At 45.0% G+C, this 16,331-nt stretch overlaps 1 protein-coding gene across 1 annotated transcript in view; it reads right to left on the reverse strand.

The window, feature by feature from the left end:
- Positions 1-16,331, reverse strand: part of SFMBT2 (Scm like with four mbt domains 2) — a 184,437-nt gene that overhangs the window by 6,857 nt on the left and 161,249 nt on the right. The window contains exons 16-17 of the mRNA XM_065400494.1: positions 13,268-13,377; positions 2,498-2,673 (exon numbers count right to left, since the gene is read on the reverse strand). Coding sequence (XP_065256566.1) covers positions 2,498-2,673; positions 13,268-13,377 — 286 coding nt within the window. The remainder of the gene's footprint in view (positions 1-2,497; positions 2,674-13,267; positions 13,378-16,331) is intronic.

Raw genomic sequence — 16,331 nt, forward strand, 5'->3', positions numbered from 1 at the left:
GAAATACCTGATGCTATCTTGGCCTATTGTCACAAAATGGGCAAAACTATTATAATTTAGACATCTATTCATACATATTTATTCACTATAGGTTAAATCCTGAAGTCCTTACTTAATACTTACTTAGGCAAAACTTTTGCTGTACAGGCTGAGAATTTTGCCTGAATAAGAACTGAATAAGAATTCTGATCTGTTGCACCACTATAAATCTGGAGAGTATCTGCCAAAATCGATGGCGTTGCCCCGGATTTATATCTGGGTAGCTGAGGCTCCAGCTGGGTCAGATCTGAAGTTCATAGCATGAAAATTACAGGCCCAACTTTCAAAGGTGTGGAGAGTCTGCAGATGCCATCTGCTTCAATGGGAGCTTCCGGCATTCAGCTAGGGTGACCAGACAGCAAGTGTGAAAAATCAGGATGGGGGTGGGGGGTAATAGGAGCCTATATAAGAAAAAGACCCAAAAATCGGGACTGTCTCTATAAAATCGGGACATCTGGTCACCCTACATTCAGCTCTTCTGAATATCATGGCCAAAGTATTTGTTGAGTCAATGCAGCAAAGATCTGACTTCTGTTGACTTCAGTGGGCTTTGGCTCAGGTCCTAAAAGAATAAATATTTTTCTATATAACGACTAGTCCCAAACTGCATATTAGCTGTATATAGAGACACAGGGCCGGATTCTCCTCTCACTGTGCTGTCAGTCAGGAGTGACTCATTTGAAATCAATAACATTATACTAGTATAAAATTCGTGTGAGAGGAGGATGTAACCCAATTCTACCTTCAGGACCCGATTCAGCAGTCAATTGCTGTTCAGCAAAGTTGACTTCAGGGAGGCATAAGCATGTGCTTAACTTTAAGCGAGAGCCTTCCCGAATAAGGATGCACTTGAGTGCTCAGTTGGAGCGTCAGCTACCCAGACGTAAATCCAGGGCAGTGCCATAGATTTTGGCAGACACACTCCAGATTTATAGTGGTGCAACAGATCAGAATCTGACTTATTAGCAATGAATAACGTGGTCCAAAGAAGTTACTCCTTTAAAAGTTAAGCAAAACACAGCCTATGCAAGATCACCACCAACTGGATGTTGGTGCATATTAGTGAAAGTAAACACCTGATACTGCAGAGGTTAAAAGAACAAAGAATGGCAAATAGTGTGGTAACCAACCAAAATCATCTTCTCAGGAGGCGTACCGCAGGATTTTTCTGACAGCGTGGCGTGTACATGCACACACAGCACAGGTATAAATAGCAGTGCAGATGATGAGGCTGTAAAGACACACCTGAGGGGTGTGGGTATGTACCTGGACCTGCACCATGTGTGCGAGATCACGCCAGCAAGGGTGGGGTGGAACGCTCTTCAAAATGCCCCCCCCCCCGGATGGTGTGATCTCACGTGAGGTCATGCTGGTGGGGACAGGGTCATGCAGGCGGGGGCAGGCCCACGCCTTTCCCGGAACGCCCGGTATTCTGGGAATGGCCACCCTACTGCTGCAGCGGAAGCCCTTCCCCGGCTCGGGAAAAGCTTCCGGCAGCAGGGAAAAGCTAGCAGCTGCCTGCTGCTGGAGCCCTTCTCTTCCACAGGGCAAGGCAGCTTCTCCAGCAGAGCCTTTCGCTGACACGGGTAGCTACACACGGCAGGGTGGAGGCAGCCTGCTTTTCACTGCAGCCTGTAGCTGTACATATACTCCACTCTGCCGAAAGCGGTGTGTTGTTTACACGTAGCCTTAATGTAACAGGTGGCCTGAGTTGGAAAATATTAGATCAGGGATCGGCAACCTTTGGCACACGGCCCGCCAGGGTAAGCCCCCGGGCCAGGCTGGTTTGTTTACCTGCTGCGTCTGCAGGTTCGGCCGATCGCGGCTCCCACTGGCCGCGGTTCGCCGCTCCAGGCCAATGGGGGCTGTGGGAAGTGGTGGCCAGCATATCCCTCGGACCGCGGCCAGTGAGAGCTGCGATCAGACGAACCTGCGGATGCAGCAGGTAAACAAACAGGCCCGGCCCGCCACAGGGCTTACCCTGGCGGGCTGCGGGCCAAAGGTTGCCAATCCCTGTATTAGATACTCCAACTGGCATCCTTTTATAGACAGAGAAAACGTAAAGAGTCCACGGGAAAAAAGCGAACCCAATGGCAGGCCAAGTAAAGATCCTTGGGGCATGAAGTTGGAGGGAGACTCTAAAATGGAGACCATGGAGGACTGGGTTTGTGACCTCCCCCGCACATATCCCACTGTGGGTCTGTCTGGCTTGGTGCAGAGTGACCTGGTGAGTGCTCAGTTCCCTGTGCTAGAGAGAGGAGGCCTAGGGTGCTGAGCACCAATCAGAGAGCTCAGCCCAAAGGACTTGCTGCATTAGTGTTACTATCTGCAATATCTTATGCTACAGGTAAGAAAGAAAGGTATCAAATTAAGTTTATTTTTATAACTATATCATGAACATCCTCCCACTGCTCTGATTCCTTTCTAGTGACAGAGCAATCCTTTAGCTGATACTCACTGTATTTCGTTTTGGTATGAATGGAGCAGTTCTCAGGGCAGACTTCGGCGACCAGCACAGGGCTAAACAAATTTGGACAGCACTCCAGTTTTGCACAGACTCTTCTGCAGAAATCTGCCACTTGATCAGACGTTCGCACAATCTTGACTGTTGCCCTGTACGTTTTCCCTCTGTATCTAGGAAAGAATATTGCAAGATCACACATAACTAATGAAGTGAGAACAGGGGATGCTATAAACCCAGTCCTGCCCTCTATTACATAGATGCTCCTCTCACTGACTTCAAGGGGGGAGGGATAGGTCAGTGGTCTGAGCATTGGCCTGCTAAACCCAGGGTTGTGAGTTCAATCCTTGAGGGGGCCATTTGGGGATTTAGTTGGTCCTACTTTGAGCATGTTCTTCTACTTCTGAAAACATTAAAATGTATTACTGGCATGCGAAACCTTAAATAAATGAAGACTTCTGAAAGGTTGCTGACCCCTGCACTTGAGCGAATGCATGGTAGAGCAGTGGTTTGGTACTATAAATATGCGCAGAGGAGAGAAAAGTAAAAAGAGCTCGCTGGACTAGAACTGAAGAAGAGCAAAGATACTGTAGCCAAGATGGATGGGAGAAGGGACGCAGGCAGCATGTGTGACAGCAGCACTGAGGCCAGGAGCTCTTGAACAGGAGGGCAGATGCTACCAGACAGACTTGGACCAGGGCAAAGAAAGGAGAGTGGGTTGTGGAACAAAGGAGAGATGTGAGGAGAGGCATCCTTAAATGACCTGTCACTCTAAGACTGAAAGTTAAAGTTATGCCATAACTCAGAGAGTAACTGTTAAAGCTTAACTTCCTTCTTTAGGAAACCACCACAATCCTGTTCTGGAAATGTGGAGGTGCTTTACAATGAGTTTGGAGATATACCTATCTCCTAGAACTGGAAGGGACCTTGAAAGGTCATCGAGTCCAGCCCCCTGCCTTCACTAGCAGGACCAAGTACTGATTTTGCCCCAGATCCCTAAATGGCCCCCTCAAGGATTGAACTCACAACCCTGGGTTTAGCAGGCCAATGCTCAAACCACTGAGCTATCCCTCCCCCCAATAGGGAGCACTATCCCTATCTGAGCCTCAGGACCATTGCAAGTTATCAGTGTCTGTGATGCTCAGGGGCCTTTATTCAATGGCAACTTAGGCGGAAAACTAAATATGATCTGAACTTTGTTTTTACAAAACCACAAGTGATCAAGGGTCAGCAAGGTGCAAATGATACTGCCCATTACTACGCTGACTGCAAACGGTGCTAGGGTATAATTAGCAATCACACAATGCTTTACAGTCACTGTACTTTAGGTACCTAATTCCCTCTGAATTCAATGGGAGTTAGTGCCTAAATACCTTTAAAAATCTGGTCCTATCTCATGAGTACTCCCGTGTGTTTTCAAATGATCTGATTGTTTATGAGTCGAGAGAGACTCCAATAGGCGTGCTGTACAAAATGGAAAAAACCGCTCCCTTTCCCCTCCCAAGAGGTAAGAGAACATTACTGTCCCACTGCACAGATGGCATGACTGCTGGGAGAGCAGAGAAAGTCATAGTTAAAATGGGTTCTACAAAACCTAATATGAACAGAAATGATTATATAGGAAATAACACCAACAGAAACCAGTCCTTCCTAGGGGACAAATTCTTCCACCTTTAATTCATAGATGCATAGACTTTAAGGCCAGAAGGGACGATCAGATCATCTAGTCTGATCTTCTGTGTAACTCGGGCCAGAGAATTTCATCCAGTTACATCTGCACTGAGCTGCAATAACTTGTGCTTAGCTAAAGCATCTTTTCCGGAAAGGCGTGATTTGAAGACATCAAGTGATGGAGAATCCACCACTTCCCTTGGCACTTTGTTCCAATGGTTAATAACCCTGTTAAAAAGTTGTACCTTATTTTTAATTGGAATATATCTGGATTTAACTTCCAGCCATTGGTTCTTGTATCTTTTCCCACTGGGTTAAATAGCCCTTTAGCATCTGGTATTTTCTCCTTGTAAAGGTACTTCTATTCCTCAAATGAAGTTACCTCTTGATCAGTAGCATAGTCAAGGGTAAACATCAGATAAACTGAGTTAATCCACTTCTCACTGGGCGAATAGGGAGTTTAGGTTACTTCACCCACTTCTTTTTCTATTGCTACACCACTGCTCCACATCTTCTTTTTCACAAACTAAACAGTTTGAGCTCAAAGTCCTACATGCACCATTTAACATGAGTAAGAATGGCAGAATCTCAACCTTAAATGTGTACTATTCCCTGTGGTGCTGTGATCCCAAAGAGGACAGCATTGTACTACAGAGCCTGCAAAAGCAAAAGGTGGAACTAACAAGAAGGGGAAAAAAAGCAGACCAGTCATTTCATTGTCCAGGTGAGATACAAAGAATGAAGAACCAGCATGGATGGGGAAACACAAATGTGAGTTTTATCATTAAATCTGTCTCGGTGACTCAAGTTGTTATTAGTGGCTACAGGTATGGAATATAATTTTAAACATGATTCTGGTCTTGGCAGTATCTCTGTAAGCTGTAAAACAAGATTTACTAATATTTTCCATACATACCACTCTTTAAACCTTTTAACACTAAAGTCATTAATGTAATCTGAACTACTCTCTGACAGCCTCAGGAAAAGACCTACGCTGGCTACAATTAGAAAACCATTTTTCCATTAGTGTCATTAAAATATTACTGTTATTGATATTATATTTTCCATCATGATAAGAATCTCATTTTGCCAGCTACTTTTAAGTAATAAGCATCCTGCACTAATAACCTGGGAGCACTGTAAGACTTTAAAATTCAGCAATATCAACTGTAGCGCTAAGCTCAGTTGAACAATCTTGCTTTTCTAATTACATGTTTTACATCTAAAGCCAAAGGAAAAAGCATCTTCAAAGATCCCTACAGTAATGACCCATATAGGAGAATTTACTAGGAAAAACAAGCTAAGGCATCCTCCAAGACATGAAAAGCCTAGTGCTAAATAGATATTTCAAACAGCAGGAGCTCTCAACAGTCCTCAAAGCACTTAACCGTTTCAGAATTCAGCCAATAGTCCCACTGGTCATTGGGGCTATTTTGAATAGTCAACTGACTAGCAAACTTGAATTTCCTTCAACAGTTCTTGGACCCTGCCCCTTTCCTCAGCAAAGAACTCACTGCTTACCTCACTGAAAAAAATAATCAACTGTATATGAGGGAGTGTCTTGCAGACACAAAGAACGTACCACAAACACCCCAGGCCAACCCCCACCATCCCTAAGAGAAACCACAGCTCTCACAAATACAGTACTAGAGGCTCTGAAGAACATCTGAGGCCTGGTCTACACTGCGGGGGGTGGGGGATCGATCTAAGATACGCAACTTCAGCTACGAGAATATCGTAGCTGAAGTCGACGTATCTTAGATCGACTTAGAATCACTTACATCGCGTCCTCGCGGCACGCCGCGGCTCCCCCGTCGATTTTGCTTCCACCTCTCGCTGAGCTGGAGTTCAGCAGTCGACGGGAGAGCGATCGGGGATCGATTTATCCCGTCTACACTAGACGCGATAAATCGATCCCCAATAGATCGATCGCTACCCGCCGATCCGGCGGGTAGTGTAGACGTAGCCTGAGTCACTAAATACGAGCTGGACCCTGCCCTTCATGGCTGGTGAAATCCAACGCAGACTGGGACAGCTACTGATATAAACCCTCAATGTTTCTCTCCGAGATCCTGACTTGTTGAAGCATGTGGGGTTTTTTTCTAGCAAATTCTCCAAAAATAAATAACCCTGGATGTCAATGATCTCACAAATTACTGCCTCCCTTTCTAGGCAAAATCAATGAAAATGTGGCCATGACCTTACTCTAGCGGTATCTAATCTTCCACCAACATCTTAGACTCCTCATAATCTGGATTCAGTCTGGGCCTTGGGATTCAGTCTGGGCGCACCCCTGACATGGCCTCATCATGGTTATGGAGAGAGGTTACACTTCTGTGCCAGTCCCATTTGATCTATCTGCAGCCTCAGATGACCAAACAATGCTACTGACCCACACATGGGACATCACAGAGGTGGATGGTGTAGCTTGAAACTGGCTTTAATAATTTGAAAGTTATCTAACAACCTAAGCCGTTTCCAAATATGCACTTTACACACCCTGGATCATTTTAAAAATGGCCAAATGAAATGTTATCAAAAACTTCCCCGAAAAATATTCACCGTTGGGCTAAGAATGAGCATGAGACATTTTAGCCAAAAGTAGCTGTAACTATGTGGGTGAAATGAGACAATCGCCATGCTCCTGAATGAATTCACGCAGAAAAATGGTAAAAGACAACGACATCCTATCGCCCGTAAGTGAACATTTTCTACAAATCACTCTATATCTGACCTCTCAGTCCTCATCCTCAAAGGAAACCTGCTCAACACTTTCAAAAGACGAGCCCGGGAGCTTAAATTCATAACTTTGCTAGACACTAAAAATCATGGACTGAACAGAGACACTAGATTTATGGCTCATTACAACAATCTATAACCGACGAACCCTCCTTTGTCCTACAATTACAGAGATATTTACTGCCCACTTCACCTTGAATGGCATCTTACCATGCGTCTTAACTCCTTATGCTAAACAATCTGTTCCACTTTGTATTTAGCTGCGACGCTCGGAGTACGTTTCCCAGGGCTGAAGAAGAACTCTGTTTAAGCTCAAAACCTTGTCTCCTTCACCAACAGAAGTTGACCCAATAAAAGCTATTAACTCACCTACTTTCTCTCTCTAATATCCTGGAACTAACACGGCTACAACACCACTGCATACATCTTTAACCATAACATTATTATTGCTGACGCACTCCCATGAAATATTAATGGCCTGATTGTAGAACCCGTACGTTCATTGGTGAGCACTTATTTGAGTTGGTAACTCCATAAGCACCAATGGGACTTTTCCAATAAGTAAGTGTTCACCAGGGTGAGTGGTCCACAATTGGGCCCTAAATTAGTATATTATGACAAAATTATAGATTATTTAAACAAAAGCAAATTATTTTAAGAATTGCTCTTCTAAAAACCCATTTTGATTGAATGTTAGAATAAAATCTTTTATCGATTCAGATATGCATGGAACCTAGAGACGGATATGATCTACTCAATCTGTCTAGTGCAGGGGTTCTCAAACATTTGTACTGGCGGCCCCTTTCACATAGCAAACCTCTGAGTGCGACCCCCCTTATAAATTAAAAACACTTTTTTATATATTTAACACCATTATAAATGCTGCAAAGCGGGGTTTAGGGTGGAGGCTGACAGCTTGTGACCCCCCCATGTAATAGCCTCGTGATGCTTTGAGGGGTCCCGACCCCCAGTTTGAGAACCCCTGGTCTAGTGTACCCCCCTGCTAGGGCAGGGTTGTTGCCCATTGTAAATGTATTAGTGTTTTGTCCTCTCTGGCTTTAAATCTACCATGCAATGGGCTTCTACTACATTCCTCAGGGGACAATTCCACAGATGAAATGTTTATTATTACTATGTTTTACCTTCATATCTAGACGCCTCAATGGAGACCAGGACCCGCCCACCGTGCACATAGTGAAACACAGTCCCTGAACCTGAAGAGTTGGCAATGTAAATAGATGGGACAGAGAAATGAAGGATTGTTACCGCTATTTTACAGATGGGGAACTGACATACAGAGAGACTAAGTGACTTGACCAAGGTCACCCAAGAAAGTCTGTAGCACAGGCAGGAATTGACCTCAGCCCATCTGCATTTCTGCCAAGTGGCATAACCCCAAGACCATTCTTCCGCTCTGCTCAGGTTACTCAAAAGTTCTTCCTGACATTCACCCAGCTACTACAATGCTCCAAGGCTGACCTAGGCTCAGGCTCAAGGATGTTTGTAAGAGGAACTTGAAAACTTTCAACAGTAACACAAGCTAGGAAGATGGGGCTAGCAACAGGCTGCACTGAAGGGCTGCGCTGCAACTGGGAATCAAAGAGGCTGAAGAGAAGTGATTGAGAGAGAGGAAAGCAAAGGGCAGCAGGCCTCAAATGTCAATCGTACCCCAGCTTCATCTCCGGGCCCTGCTGCTTACGCCTGCATTATCTGTGGCAAGGACCGTCACTTGAGAATTGGACTTTTGAACCACTTGCGATGCAGCAGCACCATACCCAGGAACTAAATCGCTGTGGGGAGTACAGCATTGTCTTCTAACTTCAGTGCTGTGCATGAGGTAAGAACCTGTCCAGAGTAGAAAACACTTCCCCTTTCTCAGTTTCACCCCACGACTCCATGTTAGAGCTCTTCGTACCAAAGGCACGGGAGTACGTGTGGAGCGTGCCCGGCTGACTGTTAACATAGCCTCCTCTTTGAAACTCAGCATAACCTAGTTGTGCGGTATGAATGAGCAATGGATTCAGATTAGAGACACATTAACAGAATCCTACAGCTGCGATTGGCTGCTAGAGCTGGGCAGGGCACATCTTTTCTCTGGTGTGGCTTTGCCACAGGTCATATTCTTGAGTTTCTAGTTTAAACAAGCCCCAGACAGGCACATATCTGTGCATTTTTCATCCATGGATCTCAAAGCACGGTATGAAGCATGATTAGCCCTATTTTACAGGTGTAGAAACTAGGGCACTGGGAAGGTTCAAAGGCCCAATCTTTCAAATCTAGGTGCCTAAAGTCAAGCCCGTAAATCCAGATTTAGGCACTGAAATAAGTGTCCTGATGATCAGGGCGACTGAGCACCGGCAGCTCCCGTTGACCCCGGTAGGGATTCTGAGCATGGAGGGCTCAGGGGATCAGGCATGACATTTCTAGCTCGTCACACCATTGTCAGGGAATACTGATGGGGCTGGGGGGTGACTGTGATCTCGCTGTGTGCATGCATCCTCTTGGACCCTCTCAGTTCTCCGTCTTCTTTGCCAGGCTCTTGTAATTCATTCTGTGATGGTCGCTGCTGACAGCAGAGTAAACTGAATACAGGTTGCCCGGCTGCTGGGCTAATTTATTCCTGGCGGGCAGTGTTTCAGCTTTCAGGCTGGTGGGAAGGCACATCCCACCCTTCATCTCCCTCTCCCCCAAGACAAATAGCAACACCATCAAGATCGAAGGAGTTGTCACTTAACATCAGAGGGAAGGTGGTGACGGGCCGCATCACACTACAGCACGAACATTCCAGCTGGCTACAGAGCTGTCATCATTAGCAGTCTGCTAGAAGATGCCATTGCGGTCCAGTGTTCTTGAAACTTGGCTTAAACACACATATTCTCGCTCTGAGCAGCTCTTTAGGATTCAGAAGTGGCATGGGCTGTCATATCTGATGCGACGTGTCGTGCGTCGCCTTCAGAATTCTGAGGCCTTTGATTTCACGAGTCTGGTTTTGATTCTGTTCAGCCAGATTCAATAGAAACATCGGCAGAAGCCCAAGCAAACTCAAAATGAATAAACCAAAATCAAATCAGTCTTGGGGCTTGTCTACGTTACCGCTTAAGTCATTGTAACGTGCGTCGCTCCGGGGTGTGGAAAAGCCACTCCCCGGAGCGACGCAAGTTACGTCGACTTAAATATCAAGTATTGGGGGTTGCCGTGTTAGACTGTATCCACAAAAACAAGGAGTCCGGTGGCACCTTAAAGACTTCATGCATCTGAAGAAGTGGGTTTTTTACCCATGAAAGCTTATGTCCAAATAAACCTGTTAGTCTTTAAGGTGCCACCGGACTCCTTGTTGTTTTTGTCGACTTAAAGTGTTCTCCACGCCGCGCAGGAAAGCATCTCCCGCTGACATAGCTTCCAGCTCTCGTTGAGGTGGAGTAATTACGCCGACAGGAGAGTGCTCTTCAGCAGACGCGCTGCAGCAGCCGATGTTGTGCAGTAGTGTAGACTGGCCCTTAGTTTAAAGTTCTTGGGGCTTTAATCTGACTGTTTTCATGGGATCTGGACCATGGCATTCCGTACACTTTGTGTATGGCTGGGTGTACAAGACACCACTGCTCTCTTGTGGAAGGAATGTCAGTCCAGCTCAAATGTTTGATTATGTCACCCTCTGCTGGCTGAATTTCAAAGGGCCTATAAGTCCTACTACTCCTGTTTTAAGGATCTGATTGTGCACATATTTCTATACAAAATCATAGAAGGGACCATGAAAGGTCATGAGTCCAGTCCCCTGCCTTCACAGCAGGACCAAGTACTCTCCCTAATAGATTTTTGCTCCAGATCCCTAAATGGCCCCCTCAAGGATTGAACTCACAACCTTGGGTTTAGCAGGCCAATGCTCAAGCAAGTCATCCCACTGGATTCCAAATGGGACATTCAGCAGCAAAGTCTCTTCCAGGCTTAAATGTTTACCGGATTGGACCCTAAAACTGGACAATTATACCCTGATTTGCAGATGTACTGAGCACTCGCAGCACCCACTGACGTCAGGAGGGACTGCAGGAGCGACGCACCAATGACAATCAAACCGCGTATATCTTTCTTTTTACTGAATTAAAACAAAAAAATCTGAAATTTTGCATCTGCCAAACTCCAGTTGATGCAAAATTTCCGGGAGATGGGAATGTTTTCCAGTGGAAAATATACAAAAAATGCCAATGTCCATGTTTCCAATGTGACGCAAGTGTCATTTGAAATAGGTTTCATTTTTGCTCCACAAAAGAGTCCTATTCCCTTAGTAAAATTATGTGAGCAAACCACTTCTTTCTTGAATTCACAATGAAATACAAAAAGCTAAGACTTTTGAGTAGTTTTGCCTTTCTGACCCTGATTCTTCCTTGGGCCAAATGATACAAGTTCAACGACTTTAGAGTAAAAGGGTCCTAAATTCTGCACCTCACAATCTGAGTCGGAAATAGCGAACCGTGGAATCTGTATAGCCAAAGATTCAATACAATAGCAAACCATAGCACTGTGTTTCAGAAACCAACTATTTCAATACATAGAATGATAGTGTTCAATTATAATGGGGGAGAAACAGATGAGTACAAACAACTGTCTACTATTCTATAAAACAGGCATGAATGCATAGATTTTAAGGCCAAGAGAGTCCATTACATCGTCTAGTCCAGGGGCGGGCCAGCTTTTTGGCCTGAGGGCCACATCAGGTTTCCGAAATTGTATGGAGGGCCGGTTAGGGGAGGCTGTGCCTCCCCAAACAGCCAGGCGTGGCCCGGCCCCCGCCCCCTATCTGACCCCCCCTGCTTCTCGCCCCCTGACGGCCCCTCCTGCCCCATCCAATCCCTCCTCTCATTCCTGACTGCCCCCCCCCCCGGGACCCCTGCCCCATCCAACCACCCCTTCTCCCTGACCGCCCCCTCTACAGCCACGCCGCCCAGAGCACCAGGACAGGCAACCGCACCGCCCGGCTGGAGCCAGCCACGCCACCGCACAGCACAGAGCACCGGGTCAGGCCACCGCGCCGCCCGGCTGGAGCCAGCCACGCCATCGCACAGCACAGAGCACCGGGTCAGGCCACCGCGCTGCCCGGCTGGAGCCAGCCACGCCATCGCACAGCACAGAGCACCGGGTCAGGCTGCAGCTCTGCAGTTGTGCTGCCCAGAGCATTGCGCCGGCAGCGCAGTGAGCTGAGCCTGCAGGGGAGCGGGGACAACACGGGAGGGGCCAGGATCTAGCCTCCCGGGCCAGGAGCTCAGGAGCCGGGCAGGAGGGTCCCCCGGGCCAGATGTGGCCCGCGGGCCGTACTTTGCCCACCCCTGATCTAGTCTGACCTCTTGTATAACACAGGCCTTAGAATTTCACCCAGTTATTACTAAGGCTAGGTCTACACTACCCGCCTGAATCGGCGGGTAGAAATCGATCTCTTGGGGATCGACTTATCGCGTCTCGTCAGGACGCGACAATCGATCCCCGAATCGACGCGCTTACTCCACCAGCGGAGGTGGGAGTAAGCGCCGTCGACTGGGAGACGCGGCAGTCGATTTTGCCGCCGTCCTCACAACAGGGTAAGTCGGATCTGATACGTCGAATTCAGCTACGCTATTCGCGTAGCTGAATTTGCGTATCTTAAATCGACCCCCCCCCGTAGTGAGGATGTAGCCTGAGCCCAGTAACATATGTTTGGCTAAACATCATCTTCCAGAAAGGCATCTAGTCCTGATTTGAAAACTTCAAGACATGGAGAATCCACTACTTCCCTTTGTAGTTTGCTCCAATGGCTTATCACACTTACTGTTAAAAACATGTGCCTACTTTCTAATCAGAATTTGTCTGGTTTAGTTTCCAACCATTGCTTCTTGTTATGGCTTTCTTTGCTAAAGGGCCCTTAAATTAGAGATTAAAAATAACAAATTTATTTTATTTTATGAGACCACAAATTGGATTAGTACCATTTAAGAATAGATAAAGTTTACATCAAAACAGCATTTCATAAAACTCAGCACTTTCTGAATCAACACTTAGATCTGGTTTTCCCATTGCAAGTTATTTCTCAAAAGAGCTGGTTGAAAAGGATCAAAATTGGAAATTTTCATTACTTTTTTTATCAAACACTGCCCTGCTCCCAAAAATCCCCCAAACCAACCTGAAACGAAATATTCAAGAAAATTTTGTTTCAATGTTTAAACTGTTATAGAACTGGTAAAAAAAAAAAAAAAAAAAAAAAAAAGAAAAAATTGGGAAAAAAAACCCCTAAATGAAAAATTTCATGAAAATGTCCCTTGTTTTTTCCAACCAGCTCCGTTTATTCAAAATGGAAAATAAATGAATGAGTAGGTAACACATGGAAATACTGACTTTGCCTTGAGTGTTTCCTCCTGAAAATTCCACTGCGGGTCTTCAACTAGCTGCAGTTCTCGGAGCACGCTGCCTGGTTTGTAAGCTGCGTTGATTACCATGCTAAGAATCTAATGAAAGACAAAAGTAAACACTGATAGCTTTAATAGAGTGACCACATAGTCACTATCCTCATATCTGCACTGAAGTAGCACCTGGAGGCAACAACTGACCCAGGGCCCCTTTGTGCTAGGCACTGTATATATTCACAATGACAGGGGTCCCCGCCCCCAGAGAGATTACAATCTAAGCAGTGCTTTAAGTATAATGCAGGTGTTGTCAATGTGCATGTTAACATCCTATGGTATTTACACGATTCTATGGGGGGGGGGGGAGAGGGTGAGCTGGTTTTAACACCCTATACTTAACTGGATTCTTCACAGATTTGCAACTGACTGTAAGCATATCTACTCCCCTATCCGGCGGGTAGTGTAGACGTGGCCTAAGACACCCCCGACAGGAATGCCTGGACCTGCCACAGTTACTGGTATATCCTAACAGCACACAGTCATTAAGGACTCCGCACATGGTTCGTTCTGTGAAGGCAGTGGTTCTCAACCAGGGGTATGCAGGGGTCTTCCAGGGGGTACATCAACTCATCTAGATAGTTGCCTAGTTTTACAACAGGCTACATAAAAAGTACTAGCGAAGTCAGTACAAACTAAAATTTCATACAATGACTTGTTTATACTGCTCTATATACTAGACACTGAAATGTAAGTACAATATTTATATTCCAGTTGATTTATTTTATAATTATATGGTAAAAATGAGAAAGTCAGCAATTGTTCAGTAACAGTGTTCTGTGACACTTTCGTATTTTGATGTCTGATTTTGAAACCAAGTACCGGTAGTTTTTAAGTGAGGTTTAACTGGGGGTGCGCAAGACAAGTCAGACTCCTGAAAGGGGTACAGTAGTCTGGAAAGGTTGAGAGCCACTGTGCTAAGGGATAGCGATACAAGTGTACGTGTGATGTCTTTGACATTGTCACTCCAGTGTGTAATCATCCTGGTCTAGACCAATTGAGTGAGCCTGAGAAGCTAGTTGCTACAGTCTCGAGTTGGTGAAGTGGAGAGGATGATCTATATGCCACTATTCCAAATTCTGTTGTATCCTACAAAAACACACTGTGATTGGACAAACTGTTATAACTCCCAGTCCAGTTTTTAATGATGTGTCTACAACTCACAGTGAGCCTGACCGTCAGGATGAAATTGAGGCGATGGTATCCATTTTTGATGTATGCATTACCCCACTAACCTTGACTATGAAGATTTTGTTAAATCAGAAAGATACCCATGTTATGCAAATTAGCAACAGCCTGGGAAAAGCAAAGTGATCTCAATCAGTTATTTCATGATGGGGATCTCAATATTCTATTGTCGCATACTTAAATAGAAGTAACCTTCAAGGGTTTGATTGTGTTACAAATAATTATAATTGTCATTATGTTAATTTTATTTTGCCACTTACGTCTGGTTAAAGAGCAAAAAATTTAAACAAATGCTTTACTTGCTAATCCTTTTGTAACTCTGAGGAAACAAGTTTCAGAGTAGCATCCGAAGAAGTGGGTTGTAGCCCACGAAAGCTTATGCTCTAATAAATTTGTTAGTCTCTAAGGTGCCACAAGTACTCCTGTTATTTCTGAGGAAACAAGTTACTGTTACTGAATATCTTACTTACAGCTTTCTGCTTAAATAAGTGGCACCATAAATAAATTTAAAGTGACAAGGCAGGGCCTATGAACCTATGAACCAGACTTTTGTAAGACCTTTAGCTCACTCATGAACCAGACTCCCATAATCCTCTTTGGTCACGCTAAGAAAGGAAAATACAAGCTTGCTGAACTTGTTAAGAAAGAAATAGTGACCTTTTCCTGCTCTTTTGACTGTGCAAGCAATGTCTTCAACTGCAACAGACAGGAATATATATATAAATATAACGTACCAATACTAAAATAATGAGTAAGAAGGGATAAGCAATTATCAGAACAGGGCCGGCTCTACCATTTTTGCTGCCCCAAGCAAAAAAAAAATAAAATGCCGCTCAGACTGCCGCCCAAACTGCCGAAGCAAAAAAAACCAAACAAACAAATGGCTTGGACTGTGCCGCCCCAAGAATGGATGGAATGCCGCCCCTTAGCATGTGCCGCCCCAGGCATGTGCTTTCTCCACTGGTGCCTGGAGCCGGCCCTGTATCAGAACCAAGACAAGCCTGGAATCAGCTTGTCATACTGCAGGGTCAGTTCTACGGATTGTGGTAACTCTGATTGATACCTATTTCTGTCGGGCGCTGTTTTGATATCTAATCGTTTAATAAATTCAATCACTCTGACTTATCCAAGGTCTTTTAAAATTTCTTAATACATTCGAACTATATTAATGATAAGCTATTGATTAATTATTGACTATTGGTTATTGATTATTGGAAACCCTGATCTTCTATATATATATATATATTGTGTGTGCGTGTGTATATATATATATATATGAATTTCCAGATCTGCAGCTGGAATAACTCCACTAGAACACCGTTGACTTCACAGGAGCTACTGTGATTCAGACCAGCTGAGTAGCTGGCCACATCTTCTATTTCATTCAAAATGTTGTGGGTTATGTAACTGACAAGCTGTGGAGTTTTCTTTGATAACAATCAGGCTCATGCATGGGAATGAACTAGGACTTGAAGGCTGCAAAAGGCTTTTCTCCCCCTCGTCTCTCTGCTGCATGGATTTGGGCTGTGAGGACCACAACATGTCACATCATGTCAACTGGTATCTCCATTCCTGCTCATTTCTCTCCCAAATCCACAAAAGATCATTTATTTATGGGAAGAAAGCTTTTTTGGACAGCTGGGAATGGATGTTTCACACCTGAGTGTTTAGATAGAAATCAGTAAACCACGGATCTTCCCCTTAGACACTCGGGGTCTGACTCTCCACTACCCTGCACTTTCTGAAGTCATTCACCCCTGCGAGTGTAACATACGACTGTTCTAATTTGGTGCTTCCACTCTGCCCTCGTG

The sequence above is a fragment of the Emys orbicularis genome, chromosome 1 (genome assembly GCF_028017835.1).
Source record: "Emys orbicularis isolate rEmyOrb1 chromosome 1, rEmyOrb1.hap1, whole genome shotgun sequence".
Taxonomy (NCBI): Eukaryota; Metazoa; Chordata; order Testudines; family Emydidae; genus Emys; species Emys orbicularis.